Genomic DNA, 18,817 nt, shown 5'->3' with positions numbered 1-18,817 from the left:
GAAGGAAGATGGGGCAATCTACTTCTGTAGTGATACTGCCTCAGAAACCCAAGGAGGGGTCGCTATGAGTTGGGTCCGACTCAACAGCACATAATAACAACAACATTTCCCATAGTGTAACAGCTCTCTTCCTGCTTCTTCCCTGTGGTTACCCTCTTCCTCTGTCCTTCTTGCCTATGTATTCCTATCTCCCTGCCTTTCTTCCTGTGCAAATTCTGCCTTTCCTGTCTCCCATGGTTGATTGTTCACAGGAGTGCATCTGTCTGGTGCAGGTATACAGCTCATAGGCCTGTTGTTTGGCTGAGAGGTAAGCCACGGGAGTGGTTCAGTTCCAGGCCTGGAGACTGACTTGGGGCCACAGTCTTGGGAGTTTCACCAGTAGAGACCAGTAAGCTTGGTCTTTTTTTATGATTTTGAGTTTTGTTACACATTTTTCTCCCACTCTAATCTGTCTTTGAGAGGTTATTTCTAAATGGAAAATATTTTGTAAGCTTTCCGTTAAAATCCAATGCCTAAATTAAAAAATGCTAAACTCTAGAGTAGGGTACTTTTTCAGGATATTTTGTGCAACAGTTACTGTTTGCTGAGGAGTTTTACAAAAATATCAATATAAATATCATTTTATCATTCTTTGCATAAGTATCCTCATCTATTTCCCTCTCCTGAGGTCTCAAAGTATTTTAGTACATCTTATTTTAATAGTCTTTTGGACCATAGGTAGCTTAAACTGGGGTTCAAGATTTATTGGGTGGTAGGTAGAAACTTTTCAACATTCTGCACAGTGTTCTTAATAGTGAAATTCCATTTTGTAGTTTGATCTGTATGGCCATTGTGATTGCCCTCAGCTGCCTCCTATTACAGGTTTCCCTCATTATCCAAAGGTAGATCATTCCTGTGAAAACTTTTATAAGCCAAAATGGCATAAAGCTGGGGGGTAGGGTGGGGAATGCAATTACCATTAATTTATATGGGAAAAATATTTGAGTGTTCCCAGACCCGAAAAACAGCCTACCCTATCATAACCAAATAACGCATAAAACCTAAAATAACACTGTCTGGTAGCATAGTGCCTAAGGCACTTGACTGCTCACCAGAAGGCTGGCGGTTCAAAACCCACCAGCCACTCCTCGGAAGGAAGGTTGGGCAATCCTACTTCCGTAGTGATACTGCCTCGGAAACCCAAGGAGGGGTCGCTATGAGTCCGGGTGGACTCGATGGCAAACAACAGCAACAGCAACAACAGAGTGTTCACAAAGTTCAAAGCTATGGCAGCTGCTTGTTGAGATTCAGAGTGTAGTTCCTGGGGAAGGAACTTGGTGACACCTCTCGCTTTTCAGGATGTGTGGTGCTTTTTAAGTGGCTTGGTGTAAAACAAATGCTGAATGCTAGTGTTGCTTTTTGCCTTTTTTTGTAAAAGTAAAAGTTCTCTTTGAATTTCTTTTGGTTAGCAAAAACAGGTACTAATATAGGTCTTTCATAGAAGCAAAGTTGATACAAAGTGAACTTTCAGAAAGCTTGGGATATTTGTACTTGAATAGAGTTATTGATAGATTCATTTGTGTTTAAAAGTGCTCCTGCATTTTTGGCGGGGGGTGGGGGGTTGTAATGTGGCTCTTATCCAAGGGGAAGAAGGAGAATGGAGCAGTGGGGGTCTTGGTTCAAAGCACTAAGCTCTGGTTGTATTGTGGCAGTGCTCCCATTCCTTGTGACTTGATGGAAAAGGAAAACACTAGAACAACTTGTCTTTTGTTGAGAAGTTTAAAAATTGAAGGAAAGACTCTATTTTCCAACCACATAAAATACATACTCAATTTAAAAGGCTTATTCACAATATGCTTTTTATAAATCTGTGGAGTAGTCTGATTTTCTCATAACTAATATGGCCTACTCCCTAACTTTGCATGAGGACTAATGGAAATGGGGGAGTACTCAAGTATGTAAGACCACCCATCTTCTAACTACCCCAAGAGCACTATGTGCCATATGCAAAGGGTAAATCGGTAGAAAGAAGTATACACCAACATAGTAATGTTAAAGTAACACAGGTGACGTCTTCACCCCACTCCTTTGTATCTTTTAAATTTAATATAATGTGTGTGTGAGTTTTAAGTAATACTCAGAGTTCTTAGTAGTAGTTCATTTGTTTTTCAAAACTATTTAAAAGCAGGATGTGAAACTGTACCCAGCACTGTCCCAATTTTGTTTAAACAATTAGATGGAAAGTTGATGGATCCATAGGTGGGTAGATACAGAAGGGAAATCCAGCGAACAATACATTAGTTGTTGCTATCTCTGGATGACAGAGATATGAATGTGTTTTGCTTTCTTCTTTATTCTTTTCATAGAATTTTTTTAAAATACATTTTTCCCTCTGAGGCTGTGTGACAATTGCAGTTGGTCCATCCGTTATGCATATATTGCATGCCTATTACCTACCATGCACTGGAGATACAAGAATGACTACATCATGCTTTCTGCCCTTGAGGACATAGTGTGCTTAGTGATGAGAAAGGGATGACACATGTGCTCAACAGATAGCTAGGTCTGGGTGAGGTCTCAGTCAGTTAGTTCCTAAGGTAGTGTTGTTCAGGGCTCCTGCTTTACTTGTTTTTCTTATAAAATGTCTTGAATGCCCTTTGTTGGTAGGAAACTTTACAAGGGGATCGAAAGCATTGCTTTAATGAGTTCCAAAACTGAACTGAGATTTTCAGACAATGTTCTCTCCATCTTCCCCTCTCCACAGATAGAGCGTAAATAAAAGCACGAGTGTATGATTCCTTTTCACCTATGTTGCAAGCCTGTGCTCCCTCCTCTGACTTTAGTTCCTACATTATACACTTTCTTTAGTGTGTGTTCTGCTGTCATTTTCTCTAAATCATCTTCTAGAAAGTCTGTTAAACAATATCTGACTAAAGAGTGGCCCATCGGTTTTCAAAGATGGCCTTGGTGTCTGCTTTGAGCATCTGGTTGGGTCTTTGCTAAGTTGGAGCTCCCTTAAGAAGGGAAAAGATTGGTGTTCAGCCCATGCCCATGACCTAGGGACCATGCAGGGGTCACAAATCTGATCAAAGAGTTATTATAAAGTGAAGATAAGCCAGGCTAGATGCTAGGTGATGCACACCAAGTAACTGGAAATCTTGCCTTTGGGTAAATAAGGGAAGGAGATGAGCCAGTGTGTAAAATGTTAGAACTAAATCTTCTAGTGAGTGGAATACAAACTGGTGTTATTCCAGTCACTCAACAAGGAAAGTAGTATGGCTGTATAGTAAGCAATTCTGAATTGACTTTTAGAGACAAGATGGGCCCCCTTCATGACCCTCCCTCCTCAGTACAGCCCAGTTGATTCCTTTGTAGTGTATTTTAAGTAGCTGATTGGGACAGTTCTGACATCAATTGCTACCGATATTTTCAGCTGAAGGTTGGCAATGGCATGAGTGAGCTTTGAAAAATTATTTTTTGCTTCACAAATGTGCAGCTAGTAGCACAGCCAAGAATTATTAAGACCCTCTAAATAGCTAAATACATTAGATATCTTGTTTAACCATAGTAGTAGTAGAATCATAGTTAGGCCTTCTTTATGAAAGTCCGAATTTAGAAATAAGATTATAGAATCTCAGTCCTGACGTTCAGAGACAGATGACATAACTTAGCCCAAGTCTTACACCCAAGTTCTGGCAGAGCCTTCTGAATGATTCCAACACAAGTGACTTCTTTATTCTCTGTGTTACCATCCAGTAATTAATATCTACCATTAAGCAGTCTATTGCCATTCCAGAGACCTGCTGCTGTTCCCTAAGGAACTGGTACCCTCATTTCTGATTTGTAAGACACGGGAGTTAAAACTACAAGGTCTCTAGAGCCATTCAGAGCTGATACTCTGATGTGGTGCTATCCCTTCCCTGTTTCCACACAGTGGTATAAGCATACCTGTCTCATTAGAATTGGGCAGAGTCTGGAAGCGTAAGTTTTCTGTACTTTATATATAACGAGGTACTAATATTTTTAATTAGAATTTTTACTAGAAGATGCAGTTGCCCAACTTATGTAGGGTAGACTCAGAGAGACTGTGTGGTAAAGGTGGCTTTTCAAAATATTCAGTGTCTCCTTAACACAGGCTTATACATATATGTGCTTATATGTGTCTGTGCTCATACAGTGAAGTACTCCTGTGTTGCATGAGGTCAGGTCAGTTCTCATTCTTGATAATGCATAACATATTAACAACATGAGTTAAGAATGAGGAGCAAAGGCCTGGAACCTAAGGTAGTTTGTCAGAAGTGTGAGCTAGTAAGATGTGCCCCAGGATGAAGAGTGTGTGATGTGCGTGTGACAGTAATCACTGCTGGTTGTGTTGCAGGCCCTCTGTGCTCATAGAAGATAAAGCTGTGGACACACTGGCTTATCTTAGCGACGGGGATGCCAGAGCTGGACTAAATGGGCTGCAGCTGGCGGTTCTGGCCAGATTAAGCTCAAGAAAGATGTTTTGTAAGAAAAGTGGGCAGACGTACTCTCCCAGTAGAGTTCTAATCACAGAAAACGATGTGAAGGAGGGGCTACAGCGATCCCATATTTTATATGACCGAGCAGGTAAGTCACTGAAAGGTAAAAAGAGTAGAACCCTGATGGGATAAGTTGTGTCCACATGCCCTCCTTTCCAGGATCTCCATGTGGGTAGTAGAAGTAAACCCACACAGAGCCTTACTTCAGAGAGCTAGCTTCCTGATCACTCTTTTTTTTTCATTATTATTTTTACTTTTGTATTGTGCTTGAGGTGCAAATTTACAAAGCAGATTGATTTTACATTCAACAGTTCTTGCACATTTGATTTCACGGCCCTGATTACCCTCCCAACCATAAAAAACCCTTTTCTCCTTCCTCCCTATGACTACCCCCTCCCTGTGCCCTTCTTATCTATGCATTCCTGTCTGTCCAGCTTTCCCTCTGTGTGAATGCTGGCCCTCTCATGTCTCATGGCTAATTGATTTAAGGGATGTATCACTCTGGAGTAGGTGTTCTGCATAGAGGTCTTTCTACTTTGGGGCTAAGAGCCAATCCATGGAAGTCAGTCCATTTCTAGGCCTGAAAGGTAACCTGGGGCCATAGTCTTGGGGGTTCCTCCAGTCTCTATCTGATCAGTAATTCTGGTTCCTCACTATTCTTAAGAACTGCATAAAGCAGGAGCTGTACTAACTGATATTGAGAAGTATTTTGGGGTTTGAAATTGCAGGCTTCAAATTTTATCTTTTAAGTTAGTTAGATACTTTTAACTTACCTTTCAGAACACAAATATTTGAAAGCTTATGTATTCCTTTACTAGTGAATAATTATTATGGTCATTTACAATGGCAATAAATTAATAAGAGGACTGTTACAATAAGTGACTTATTTTTATTAATTTTAATTGAGAATTAAACCCCTAGAATCCAAGCTAAAAATTAAGTTTACATGGCGCTTTCATTTTGCAATAGCATTATAAAAAAATTAATTTTGCCCTGTGCACTTAGCTGCTGACATAAAACCACATTTACAAAGACCGAATGTGATACCAGCTCTTATTCGGTCTGTGATCTGGCAGAATTAAGCACAGCACATTTGTATCTTTTTATAAAAGAGGTGGGTGATGAAGACAGCATCACATAGATTAGGCTGGACTTCTGGTGCTTGAGCATTTGTGTGATTCTGGATGGAGTTATATTGCAGTAACTGAGATAGATTTCCATACCTTTAAAAGCTATGCCAGAAAAGGAAGCTGACAATTGAGCATTCCAGTGTATCACATAGGCTGAACCATGTCTACGGTATTCCCAAAAACTTCTGATGACAGAATGCTTCTTGATGATGAGAGAAGGGGGTGGAGGGGCTTGCAAATGACCTTGGTCCAGGCACTGCTTCTTCATACGTAAGCACAGCACAGCCTTAGGAAAGTAACTGATGCTTGTCATGTGGTGTTAGTTAGTAGAGGGGACACATTAGACACATTGGGTGAAAATTCTTGAGAAGACTGGGGGTCACCTGTCTACTGTTCATGGGAATGTGCCCCTTGGCGAGGCATCATGATGACAGGCCCTGGGCCCTTATCCTAGCACAGCCCAAGGAGCACGGGTGACTACCCTTCCTATGCTTTCGAATGTCATATGAATGCTTGACAAGTCTGGAAAATAAAGCATTTCAGATGTAGAACCCTGCTTTACATTTGTCTAGAAACAAGAATTGGAGATAGGAAGAAAATATAATGTTTTAAGAGGCAAAATAATTTCCCACACGCTGGGTTCTTCATTGCTTGTGGGGTCTTTCTCCTCCTTCTCCATAGTAGACTCTTCCTTTTGGTGAGATTACATAGAGCTCCTCTTTCCCATTTTATCAGGCTGTCAGTTAAAAACCAGAAAGTCAGTGAATGCTTAATTGTTGAATACTTCACATATATTAACTTTTTTAAATTTCAAAATAACCTTTCCAGCCAAACCAAACCTGTTGCAAGTCTCTTCCAACTCATAGTCACCTTGTAGGTCACAGTAGAACTGCCCCCACAGGGTTTCCAAGGCTGTAATCTTTATGAAAGCAGACTGCCACTCTTTCTCCCACAGAGTAGGTAGTGGGTTTGAACCTCTGACCTTTTAGTTAGCAGCTATGCAATTAATCACTGCACCACCAGGGATCTTTAAAATCACCTTATGAGGTTAACTATTATTATTACCCCCATTTTACATGTGAAAAAACTTACTGAAGTTCTCAATAATGTTGTTATGTGCCGTTGAGTCGTCTCCAACTCATAGCAATCCCTCCTTGGGTTTCTGAGGCAGTATCTCTACAGAAGTAGATTGCCTAACCTTCCTTCCGAGGAGTGGCTGATGGGTTTGAACTGCCAACCATCTGGTTAGCAGTCAAGTGCATTGGGCACTATGCCAACTGACACTCCCACCCTGGTCTGACTGATACTGGGGATTGGGTACTTGTGCTTCTGTGTCAGGTTGTCATAGTCACCAGTGGCCCTTTTGGAGCCCTTTTCCCTACACAGGATACTGGAGATGTCCAGCCTTCAGTTTCTACCTCTGGAATCTCACATCCCATCCAGGGGAGCCATGCATGATGGGGGTCTCATCTCTAGCTCTTTGCTGCCCCAGAAAGAGCAGGAGCCATGGAGGCTGCTGAGACTGTAGGCCTTAAGAGCCCCATGTTATGCAAGGGTGCGTTCTGCAATGTGTAGTCACACATCCCACCCCATCACCATAGCACATCTGTTCCTCAGGGGTTCCACAGACCTTCATCAGTCCAGTCTCAGAGATTATTCTCTTACAGGTACCATTCTATAAACAGGGGTAGTTCTCTTACAGGTGCAATTTTATAAACGGGTAGTAGAAGCATTGCCTGGGAAACCTGGAAAGTATTTTTCTTGGGCCTTTTTGTCACTCTGGTGAGTCAAAGACCCTTGCTCCTAGGTATTTTTATTGTTTTTTCTTAGTGTCACCTAGTATATAGTTACTCAGTGGGGTCCAGGAACTAGCTCAGTGGTTTCTGAATCAGAGTGAAAAATTTCCAAATGAAAGTAAGCTCTCTACCATGCATTGAAGTCAAGTTCTAACATGAATAATGTGAAATTTCAGATTATAATTCAGTATAATAAAAGCAAAAAGGGAAGGTAGCATAGAATAACAGTATCTAATACTTATATAGTACTTACCCTGTTCCAGGCATTTATTATTTAAGATTCGCAATCCTGTGTGAGGGGTACTCTTACTATCCTCATTTTTCACATGAGAAGCTTGAGTGAGGCATAGAAAGGATAAGTAACTTGCCCGTGGTCACACAGCTAGTAAGTTTGGGGTCTAAACCCAAGCTTTCTGGCTCCAGAGCCCATGCTCTTACTCACTATACCAGATTGCTTGCACTAAGCCCCAGTAAAGGTAGAGAAAGGAGTGACCCATGTCCATCTCCTTATTTAAATTTGACAAAGTGAACCAGAGGTGGTTTTTTTTTCTGTTTCCTCCATATCTGTGGGTGCCAAGCCTACCCTGGAGGGGACTTCTCAGTGCTCCTCCCGACCCCATGCTCGTCTTCAGAAAGGAGGACAGCAAAGGATAGACTGATAGAGTACTATGTGAATCTCACCTGGGACACTTACCAGCCATTCTTCATGGCGTGTGTTGTATTTTAACTGAGGAAGTCCTGGGCAGGGAGACAACTCATTCTGTCCATCTGTCCTTTGAGAGGAGCCCAAATACTTGCCCCAGTTCTTCTCTGAAATTAGAGTTACTCAGACCTCTACAGTCAGTCCTGTGGGCCTTGCCCTCTGCCAAGGCCAGTGCTGATCAAGTACTCTCATTCACTCTGAGACAAGTGTCATCTGACCAGTGAGCTCACTGCCAAGATTTATAACCAGGGCTCACATGCCATAGAAGCAGGTGTCAGTCTTAATGTTTATGTTAGATTGATGATGAGCATAGACTATGAGCTTCTTCTAAACAACTTATAAAAATAAAAGAGGATGCCCCATGTACTCTCAGGAGGTGGGTGCACCACAGAACACTACTGAATGTAGTAGGAAACATGTACAATCCTTATATATACTTTTATACATTTCACTAATCTGCTTAGATGTAAATCCAGGGCCAAAAATATGGGGTAAGACCTAGTGAGGAGAGAGAGGTGCTGAGCTGTTAGTGTGTGAGCCCTGGGTCCCACCACACTGGGAGTGGGAGAGAGCAGTTTAAATGACACCAAGGGACAAGTGAACTGCAGCAGCTGCCCTCACCACTTGACTCCCCATCACAGTGGCTACTGCCAGGCCCAGGGTCATTTTCCTTCTCATAGACACTGAGAGTACATGAAGAAACCAGAACATTACAGCCACTCTCCGTTCATCTTTACCTAACAGCACCACTGTGTGAATGTGCTGTGACATTCAGAGGAATGTCTCCTTACCCTTGCGCTTTTCTGTGCTTGCACTCAGGATGGACAGCCACAGAGTTTCTTCAACAGCATCATATTCCCCTCACTGGGAGCAGAGGCCCCAGAGAAGCCTACCAGCCCCAAAGATAACTGTTTGGAGGCATATTCCAGTACTCCAAACTAGTGGTAGGGAGCTCTGGTAGCATAGTGCCTAAGGCACTTGACTGCTAACCAGAAGGCTGGTGGTTCAAACCCACCAGCCACTCCTCGGAAGGAAGATGGGGCAATCTACTTCTTTAGTGATACTGCCTCAGAAACCCACGGAGGGGTCCCTATGAGTCGGGTCCGACTCAACGGCACATAACAACAACAACAACAAACTAGTATTTATTTGCATTCCCCTGCTGAGCTGTTTGAGAACCTCTCTCACACTTTACTGTCCTCAAGCTTTCTGAGTCCATTTATTTATTTATTTTTATTTTTGCAGTGTTCCCTCCCCTCCTCTTCTACCTTTGGTAACCAACAAAGAAAGTTTCCTTCCTTGTTGAGCCCATTTTATTTTAACAGAATTCCTTAAAGTCAGCTAGTTGAAATAAACACAGATATGATCCTCCTCCTATGAGCTCTGTGGGTGCTTGGTCTCTGCTGATATTTGAAGGTGTTCTTTGTGGTGTCTAGGAGAAGAGCACTACAACTGCATCTCTGCACTACATAAGTCTATGCGTGGCTCAGACCAGAACGCTTCCCTCTACTGGCTGGCACGCATGCTTGAAGGGGGAGAAGATCCCTTGTATGTGGCAAGGAGGCTTGTAAGATTTGCCAGCGAGGACATAGGTGAGTGTGAAGGGTAGGCCTCAGAACCTGGTGCCCACATTGGGGGAGGTGGTGATGAGGGAATGTTGCTTTTTGAGGACCCAAGAATTTCTTGATAATATATGGTACAGGTAAGGAGAAAATAAGACTTTTAAGTATTGCTAAAGGGTCCAGGAGGCCACATCTTCTGACCTTCTCTAACCGTACAAGAGGAAGACAGAATCACCATCAGTAGCCCAAGGCCTATTCCTCTGAGGCCAGATATGCTGCCTCCCTTCAGCCCTTTGACCAACCCTGACATGAACCGTTCTCCCGCACTACTCACCAACTTTCTGCTGGGTTCGATAATTCACTGCAGTGGCCACACAGAACTCACAGATTTGGGGTTTATAGGGAAGCACCAGGTTACAATTCTAGTTCAGGAAAAACACTCAGTTTCTCTCAGCCCGCCGTCTCTCAGCCTCTGTTGTCTCTTACAGTCTCTCTCCCAGCAGTGCGTGTTCCTCGGTATCTCTCCCAGCAATGCGTGTCTCTTGCGTCTCTTTCCCAGCAGCATGTGTTTCTCAGGAGCACGTGTCTCTTTCAGCAGCACGTCCTTCTTAGCCAGCAGTCAGAGAGACTTCTGCCTCTAGGAGGCCTCCTTTTGAGCCTGGCAGAGTGGCCAAACTAGCCAATCCTAACATCAGAATTCTAAGCACCTGAGAGAGAGCGAATTTCCTAGAACATTACTTTGTGCTGCTCACAACAGAAACACCCCAGGTGGATGATTTTTTACAATCAGGAGCTCCTCAGTTGCTCACGGCAAATTTCACCACTGAGTTTACAAAGACTTATGGCTAGAAAAGCCATACCAGGTGATTTACTGCAGCACAGGCCACCCCCTGGCTTTTCTAGCCATTATCCCTTTTATACTTCAAAAATTCACATCCCCTTCACCATCAGTTTAAGAATAACCACACCCATGAAAGTATGTAAGCCAGCTACTTCATGCCTTTATCTCCCCCCATTTTAGAGAGCCAATGTCTAATTTGCCCATCCCTGTCAAACCAGTACTGTGAGGAGACAAGCATGATCTTTTCTTTGAAGAATCTTCTCTTCTGCTTGGAAACTTTGGGCATCTGCATCCATAAACAAGCAAAGTCCAGCCCAGCACAAGCCATCAAATTGCAGCAGCTTAACACCAGCTCAGTGTCCAACATCTTCCTCTTCATTTGGTCGGGTTCTGGTCAGCTCAGCCCTAGCCGTACTAGCTGCCAAGTTTGGGAGTCACACTTTTCCCTTCATACCAGCCAGCACCTTCTTGCACATCCTCAGTCCACAGGGACTATTTCAACACCCATAGGCTCACAACTCCTTGCCTTCAGACTAGCCAGCCCTTCCGCTCATCCCCAGCTTCCATGGCCTAGGTCAAAGAGTAACAAACAGCCGTTTCTTCTTTGCTGCACTTTCCCCATTTCCACTCAAGTGGACCCAGGTGGTCGCAAGTGAGTAGTGTATAAGCCTACTACTTGTTGGCTTCCTTTAACTTTCAGTCTTGGGAGGGGTTTCTCTAATGGACCATGACTTTCTTGTTTTGAAATGCTTGCTCAAAATTCAAAAAACCAAACAGTCATTTTTTTGTTCTCTTCCGGTCGTTTCTTCAAATGCAAATCTCTCTTCCCTCAGTAGTACTGGGTGGGGCTCAGGTTTTCTATCTAAGCTCCTAGTACTCTCTACACACACGTCTTAAAACAAAGCCTGTGTTTGTGCTGGGAAAATTCTATTTCCCCTTTTAAATATACCCAATCAAGTATCAGCTGAAGGCAGACTTACACACTCTCTGTTATCCACACCCCATAATCATTTCTAATGTACAAGCAGGTAAGAGAACATTCAATACCCATAATACATTCCGATAAACACATAATTCTTTTTAAGACATTGCAGGTTTATCTTTTCACCTTGATTACCTTCCCATTCTATGTATATGGCCTTAGGCTTTGGCTGGGTGTAACCAAAAGCCCTAGCCTCTGAATCAGTTATCTCCTTTAATAGGTAACACCAACCAAAGTATCCATCTAAGAATCCAAAATATCACTGCCCAAGCCCCTTCCTTCTTTCTTTTACAACATCCCATGCTTCTGTGAGTCTGGAGCCACTGTAATGAATCCCACTTCTGACACTAACTGCTAAAGAGGCCGGGAGGCCACATCTTCTGACCTCCTCTAACCGCATAAGAGGAAGACAGAATCACCATCAGTAGCCAAAGGCCTGTTCCTGCAAGGCCAGACATGCTGCCTCCCTCCAGCCTTTTCACCAACCCTGAAACCCACTGTTCCTGCCACACCACTCACCACCTTTCTGTTGGGTTCGATCATTCACTGCAGTGGCCACACAGAACTCACAGATTTGGGGTTTATTAGGGAAGCACCAGGTTACAATTCAAGTTCAGGAAAAACATTCAGTCTCTCTCAGCCCACCATCTCTCAGCCAACAGTCTCTTCTCTCTCCCAGCAGTGTGTGTCCCTCGGTATCTCTCTCAGCAATGCGTGTCTCTTGCATCTCTTTCCCAGCAGCACGTGTCTCTCAGGAGCATGTGTCTCTTTCAACAGCACATCTTTCTTAGCCAGCAGTCAGAGAGACTTCTGCCTCTAGAAGGCTTCCTTTTGAACCTGGCAGAGTGGCCAAACTAGCCAATCCTAACATCAGAATTTTAAGCACCTGAGAGAGCGAATTTCCCAGAACATTACTTTGTGCTGCTCACAACAGAAATACCCCAGGTGGATGATTTTTACAATCAGGAGCTCCTCAGGCAAATTCCACCACTGAGTTTACAAAGACTTATGGCTAGAAAAGCCATACCAGATAATTTACTACACTGCAAGTATGAACTCAGAAGTTTATTTCTTTGTATATGTTTGTGTGTTTAAGTGTTTGTGTTCATAAAATCACCATTTCCTGCTGCTTCTTTTGGTATTCAGAGTATTGAGCTAAAAGCAGAAGATTTTTAATTTGCTCTGTAGTCAGGTGTTTGGATTTTCACTGGGCAGCTCCTGAGACAGCAATGCAAGATTCTGGACACTATTTAGTGAGAAAGATCAGAAAAACTGTGCTTTCCATTGGTCTTAGTAAATGGTATTCATCCTTGTGAACATCTTCATGACCTTTGCTCCTTATGTTTGTTGTACCTACTCTCCTATTTGTCCTACTAGATATAGAGGTTTTATCCACAAGGAAGCCATTAGCACCATCCCTTATACATAGTAACCACTCAGTAAATAGTTCCTGAATAAATTCATGAGATCAGAGAAAAGCCAAGCCATTGTGCAAAATGGAATTGTGTGAGGTCAGTGAAGTCTATATGCAGTGATTGCCTTTCATCCTGAAAGCACATGCACCGGTCAGAATGATTGTGTTGTGACTTAAATTTTCCTTTGTCTCTCTCTGTGTATGGCAGGTCTGGCAGACCCGTCTGCATTAACACAAGCAGTTGCTGCCTACCAAGGCTGTCATTTTATAGGCATGCCTGAATGTGAGGTAAAGTAAATCAGTTCAGTTCTTTGCAATCAGCCCCTTTCTCCTGTGCTCTGTCCCTTTGTGGATTTGAATATGTGCCCTTTATCACTGATGGATGGGCCACTGAATAAGCTGCTCCCCTTTTTCACTCTCATGGTAGATTTTAAGTCACTAGAGAGACACGGGCCCCAGGTATCAATGAGGCTGTGTTTTCCAGCTGTTTTTAGGAGTCCTGGGGTCCAAAAGAAAGGCCTCAGAGCTTCTGGGGCAGAAGTGTTAAGGAAGCTAAGTGGAAAGCTTCACAGAGCTTCCCTCCAAACAGAGAAGCTTCATGTTTATCTGTTTTATACATTAAGTTTTAAGAAAAAAATTAATTGAAAAAAGTTCTGAAGTTAAAAAATTAAAATTGGAGAGAACAGTCATGGGAGAAGGAAGGGCTGCTTATGCACAGGGAGACAGCTCAGGGGGTAGGAGAGTATGGAGGGATGGACACTGGGAAGTGGTAACTGTGGGGAGGAAGTGGGAGGGAAGCTGTTGCATTGTGGTAAACTGTGGTCAATGACATGAGACAAAGTATATGTGAACTGCTGTATAGAAAGTGAATTTGCTCTGTAAATCTTCCCCCAAATCACAATTTAAAAAAAAAAAACAAACTAAAATCACTCATCTGGTTCGACCTCTCACTTTGTATAGAAATTTCTTTTCTCTGTGATAGTTGATTATCCAGACTGTAGGCAGATGGGGGAGGGGAGTGGTTAGTAAAAGCAAGGAGGAATACTTAAGAATTAGCTAAAGGTATCATAAAGCATACTGCAAAACAGGAACTTTCTGATACTTTCCTAATGAAATGTTCCCTTTCTGTGTTGTAGGTACTTCTGGCTCAGTGTGTAGTCTATTTTGCCAGAGCCCCAAAGTCTATTGAGGTATACAGCGCCTACAACAATGTCAAAGCGTGTTTGAGAAACCACCAAGGGCCTCTGCCCCCCGTCCCACTGCACCTGAGGAATGCGCCAACCAGGCTGATGAAGGATCTGGGATATGGCAAAGGCTACAAGTACAACCCTATGTACAGCGAGCCTGTGGATCAGGAGTACCTGCCTGAAGAATTGCGAGGGGTCGACTTCTTTAAGCAAAGACGTTGCTGACTCTTTTAGGCTTTCACAGTGTTTCTCTTTTGAGAAGGCCAGGAAGAAAGAGTAACAGATTGTGAAGTTGGCCGCCTAGGGAGTGAAAACAGAACAACAGTTTGTGCCAGAATTTTAAGAGTTCCTTAGGTGGCGGCACAGTTACTTCAACTAAATGTGTAGCATTGGAATTGTGCTCATTTGCACTCTGTGCACTGGTTATGCTTGTGAAAATATCTGGCAACTTTGTGCAATTCATGTTATAAGGAATTATCTATTTTGTCATAGTATTTAAGTCATAATGTCATTTCAGAATTTCAGTTCTGTAGGATTTTTTTGTTTGTTTAAAAAATGTATATTCTGGGTAGTTTCAATTGGTTATAAAAAAGTAATTGTGATTTAATACTGCATAGTGTTTGGGGTATTTTTTTTATATGCAGAGGTCTTATGAGCCAATAAAACTATTTCAAAGTACTCCTTGTTGTTATGTGCTATCAAGTAAGACCCGACTCATAGAGACCCCTCCTTGGGTTTCCAAGGCAGTATCACTACAGAAGTAGATTGCCCAACCTTCCTTCCGAGGAGCGGCTGGTGGGTTTGCACCTCCAGCCTTCTGGTTAGCAGTCAAGTGCCTTAGGCACTTCACTAGCAGAGCTCCTAAGTACTCTTTAGTCATTTAATTTCTTTTTTTCCACCTGGGTTCTTATGTCTGTCACTATCACATTTTGGTAGCTAAATACTGTGAGAGAAAAATCATTACAGGTGAGAAAATTGGACAGCTTAGTGAAAAGTCAGTGTCTTTTTGAAAGTCAATTTTAATTTTATTAAAGTAATTCATTCATGTAGTTTTAAAAGGCTTATAAAAGAATCCAGTACTCACCTGTCCATACCTCCTTTCTTCTGGCTGTTTCTTCTTGCAGCTCCATATTTCTAAATAATATATTCCTCTTGTACTTTTGATGTTTCCTGAAGTTAAATATAGCTCCCTGCCCTTCCATCAGCTTGATTTTCTAAATTTTTTGTACATTGCCAATTCTTTTCAAACTCTATTAGCCATTTTGTACAAATTTCCACAAAAACCAAACCATCCTGTAATCTGTCAATTCAGTGTCCCCTTGCAGTGTCCTCCGGCTTGGGGACTACCATTTCTATCCATCTGGAATTCTGCACAGTTGCCATCCTAGTACTTCTTTCCCTTTCTCCTGAAAGAGATACCCATTTTCTTGCCTCTTTACAAAGGTGTAAAGAGGACTAGGGACCAGCGGAGCAACTCACAACCTCACAACTTGGGAGAGAGTTACAACTCGGCTGAGGAGGCTGGGGAGGGAGTGGATTTAGAACCTTGTGAGAGCCTGGGCCAGGGACTGACAGGCCTTGAGCAGAACTGAGAGAACACAGCAGTCACTGCGATCTTGGTAGAGGAGAGGAGCAGAGTGGGAGGATGTAAGTAGACTGAACTCTGTCCTGCTCTGATCTGCTCAGCCTCCCATTGGCCACACCAACCAGAGATTTCCCTGGTTAAAAAGCTGGGCTGAGGAGGGTGAAGAGTGGATCTGAAAGAACAACTGGGAAAATTCACTGTGGACACAGCTCTGAAATCAGAAGAAAAAACTATTTCAAGAAACAATTCTTTTTTGCACTATTATGCACTTTGAGAACAAAAGAGGATAGTCTGCAAAACTAATACAGTCTAGTAAATCGACCAGATGTTAACAAATACACAAAAATGAGTAGCTTCTGGACTAATTTAATCATAAAATGTACCAAGAAAATTGTCCATTCTCAATAGCAGTCTAGAAATAAACAATACTAACTGAGCAGAACCTGTATGGATAAAATTACCAAACAACAAAACAGCACAACACACTGCTGTTGAGTCGGATCCAACTCATAACAACCCCTCCTTGGGTTTCCGAGGCGGTGTCACTACGGAAGTAGATTGCCCAACCTTCCTTCCGAGGAGTGGCTGGTGGGTTTGAACCATCAGCCTTCTGGTTAGCAGTCAAATGCCTTAGGCAGTATGCCACCAGAACTCCTAAAATTACCAAAATATTAAAAAGAAAACTTGACCAAAAATATAAGCTATGTTTCTAAATGGGTACCATCCTAAGTTTATTTTTGTTTCCTTCGTGTTTGACATAATGTGATCTAAATGTTAAGCAACGAAATGAGTCAATAAATAAATTTTCATGAGATACGTAGCTGTCTTAAAATAGAAGTCTGCTCATAGTATCCCTGTCCACCAGGAGTCAGGCGTAAGCCATGATAGAACTGAACCATCTGCAAACTCCCTCCCAAGCTTGAGTTCTGGCGTTTGTGATTAGCCTCATAGGTTAATCAACAGCTTTAAAAATACTTAAATGTTTTTCTACATACTAAAACATCACTGCAAAAGGAAAAGGGGGATAGAAAAAATAAAAAAATCAACTTTACCGTTTCCTCTCAGTGATTACCACAGTTAACATTCTAGGATACATCCTTTGAGTATTTTTCTAATTGTGTGTGTGTGTGTGTGTGTGTGTATACCGAAATTGGAAACATACAGGATACATCAGTTTTATAGCTTGCTTTTTTCCACCTGACCACATGGTGTTCCACATCACAAATTTGTCTCATACTGTGTGATTTGTGGGGGCCCAGAGGAAGGCATTTGACTGCTAACCAGAAGGTTGGTAGTCCAAACCCACCAGCCACTCTGGAAGGAAGATTGGGCAATCTACTTCTGTAAAGATTTAACACCTTGGAAACCCAAAGAGGGTTGCTATGAGTTGGAATCGACTCAGTGGCAATGAATTTGTTTTTTTTTTTTTTTTAGAGGTGGGAATGGGGAGACTCATAGGGTTTGTGCTGTACAACACTGGGCTTGCCGTTCATATTAGTTGTGTTCACATTGGTGGCCAATAAAGAGTTAAGTTAGTAACAATTAGATGTGGAACATGTTCGGAGGACCTCACAAGAACAGCAGATCCACCCACTCCCTTCCAACTGCTTTGCCATCACTCTATTTCACCCTCATCCCTTACCTGGACTTCTGCACACCCTTTCTTACTGCCCTAAAATCCAGTCTCCACACTCCAACCAGTGAGGGAGAACTTATATATGATAGTGTACTGTCAAGACTTGGACGGTATTTCTTTGCTCTCAGGACAGATACGTACCCATGCAACCTTCATGACCTGCTCCCTGCCACCCTACTAGCACCATTTCACACTACTCACTTATCCTCCCTGCCAGCCAGCCACCAGGCAGCAGCTCTCTACCAACTGTGCATGGTAAAGGCATTGGCTCAGAAACCTGTCTGCTTCGGTTTGAAGCCTACTTTTGCTACACTTCTGCTCTGTGAACTTGGCCAAGGTTACCATCTTTGTTTTTCACTTTTCTCATCTGTAGACTGGGGACCAAGTTATTACTTACTCACAATAAGGATTTAAAAGATGTAAGTTCTGGCGGATGGGAATACCTACACATAAAGAGGGAGTTATCACCATTACTCATTCTGTTCTTAGCTGAAACACTCTTTTGTGGGGAAGCCTTCTTTGACGCCTCTGTTAGGTCAGGTGCCTTCCTACCAGGTTCCTTCTCTTATATGCCCTCACAGCCTGTGTCCTTTGGCTCATAGCTCTTCTAGCAGTCATAGTTTCAAATGAAACCAAGTGGCCATTAGCTGGACATTGATCTGTCCCTGTGGATGATCAGGGACCAGCCTGTGTTCTGAGACCTGTTCAAGATCCTGATGCCCAGTAGGCACTCATAAGTCAATAGGCAGATAAGCAGATGAGTAGGGTACAGGAGATAAAGACAGTGTGGGTGAGCCAGCCCACACCACACCACATCCTTCCTCACTTCTCTGAGGGACTAGCTGAATGGGAAGGCTGACCTAGAGGCAGTGGTAGTTTGCAGGCTTCCAAGTAAAAGTGATGCTTTAAATTCGGGTAGCATCAATAGTTACAAACATTCACATACTGCCTACTTTGTGTACAAAGTGTCCCGTTGTTGTTGTTATGTGCCGTCAAGTTGGACCTGACTCATAGCGACCCCTCCTTGGGTTTCCGAGGCAGTATCACTACAGAAGTAGAATTTCCCAACCTTCCTTCCGAGGAGGGCTGGTGGGTTTGAACTGCCAGCCTTCTGGTTAGCAGTCAAGTGCCTTAGGCACTATGCAAAGTGTCCTACGTATATTAATTTCCAAAATGACAAGCTAGTACTATGACCATCTCCAGTTTCTACATAAAAGAAGATATAGGGACTTAGGCAGGTTCAAAACTTCTTGAGGGTCACAGATTTAGTGGGCAAGTGGAGCTTGTATTCAAACTCAACCACTTGGCCAATGGTCCTCACACTTTTGGGAGCATCAGAATCCACTGGAGGCTTGTTAAAGCCAAGATTGCTAGAGTTTATGATTTGGTCTAAGAATTTATGTTTCTCATAAGTTCCCAGGTGATGCTGATGCTGATGCTGAAGCTTCTGGTCTCTGGTCTACTTGAGAACTCTACAGTGTC

The 18,817-nt window shown here is 42.7% G+C and overlaps 1 protein-coding gene across 1 annotated transcript in view; it reads left to right on the top strand.

Annotated features, from left to right (window-relative positions):
- WRNIP1 (WRN helicase interacting protein 1) overlaps positions 1–14,339 on the top strand; it is a 27,747-nt gene extending 13,408 nt beyond the window's left edge. The window contains exons 4-7 of the mRNA XM_007935372.2: positions 4,358–4,587; positions 9,565–9,720; positions 13,136–13,215; positions 14,064–14,339. Of these exons, the coding sequence (XP_007933563.1) occupies positions 4,358–4,587; positions 9,565–9,720; positions 13,136–13,215; positions 14,064–14,339 (742 nt within the window). The remainder of the gene's footprint in view (positions 1–4,357; positions 4,588–9,564; positions 9,721–13,135; positions 13,216–14,063) is intronic.
- Positions 14,340–18,817: the final 4,478 nt, after the last annotated feature.

The sequence above is a fragment of the Orycteropus afer genome, unplaced genomic scaffold, assembly GCF_000298275.1.
Source record: "Orycteropus afer afer isolate SDZICR_OR568_19922 unplaced genomic scaffold, OryAfe1.0 scaffold00027, whole genome shotgun sequence".
Lineage (NCBI taxonomy): Eukaryota > Metazoa > Chordata > Mammalia > Tubulidentata > Orycteropodidae > Orycteropus > Orycteropus afer.
The sequence above is the reverse complement of the archived record's forward strand: the minus strand, read 5'-3'. Positions and strand labels throughout refer to the sequence as shown.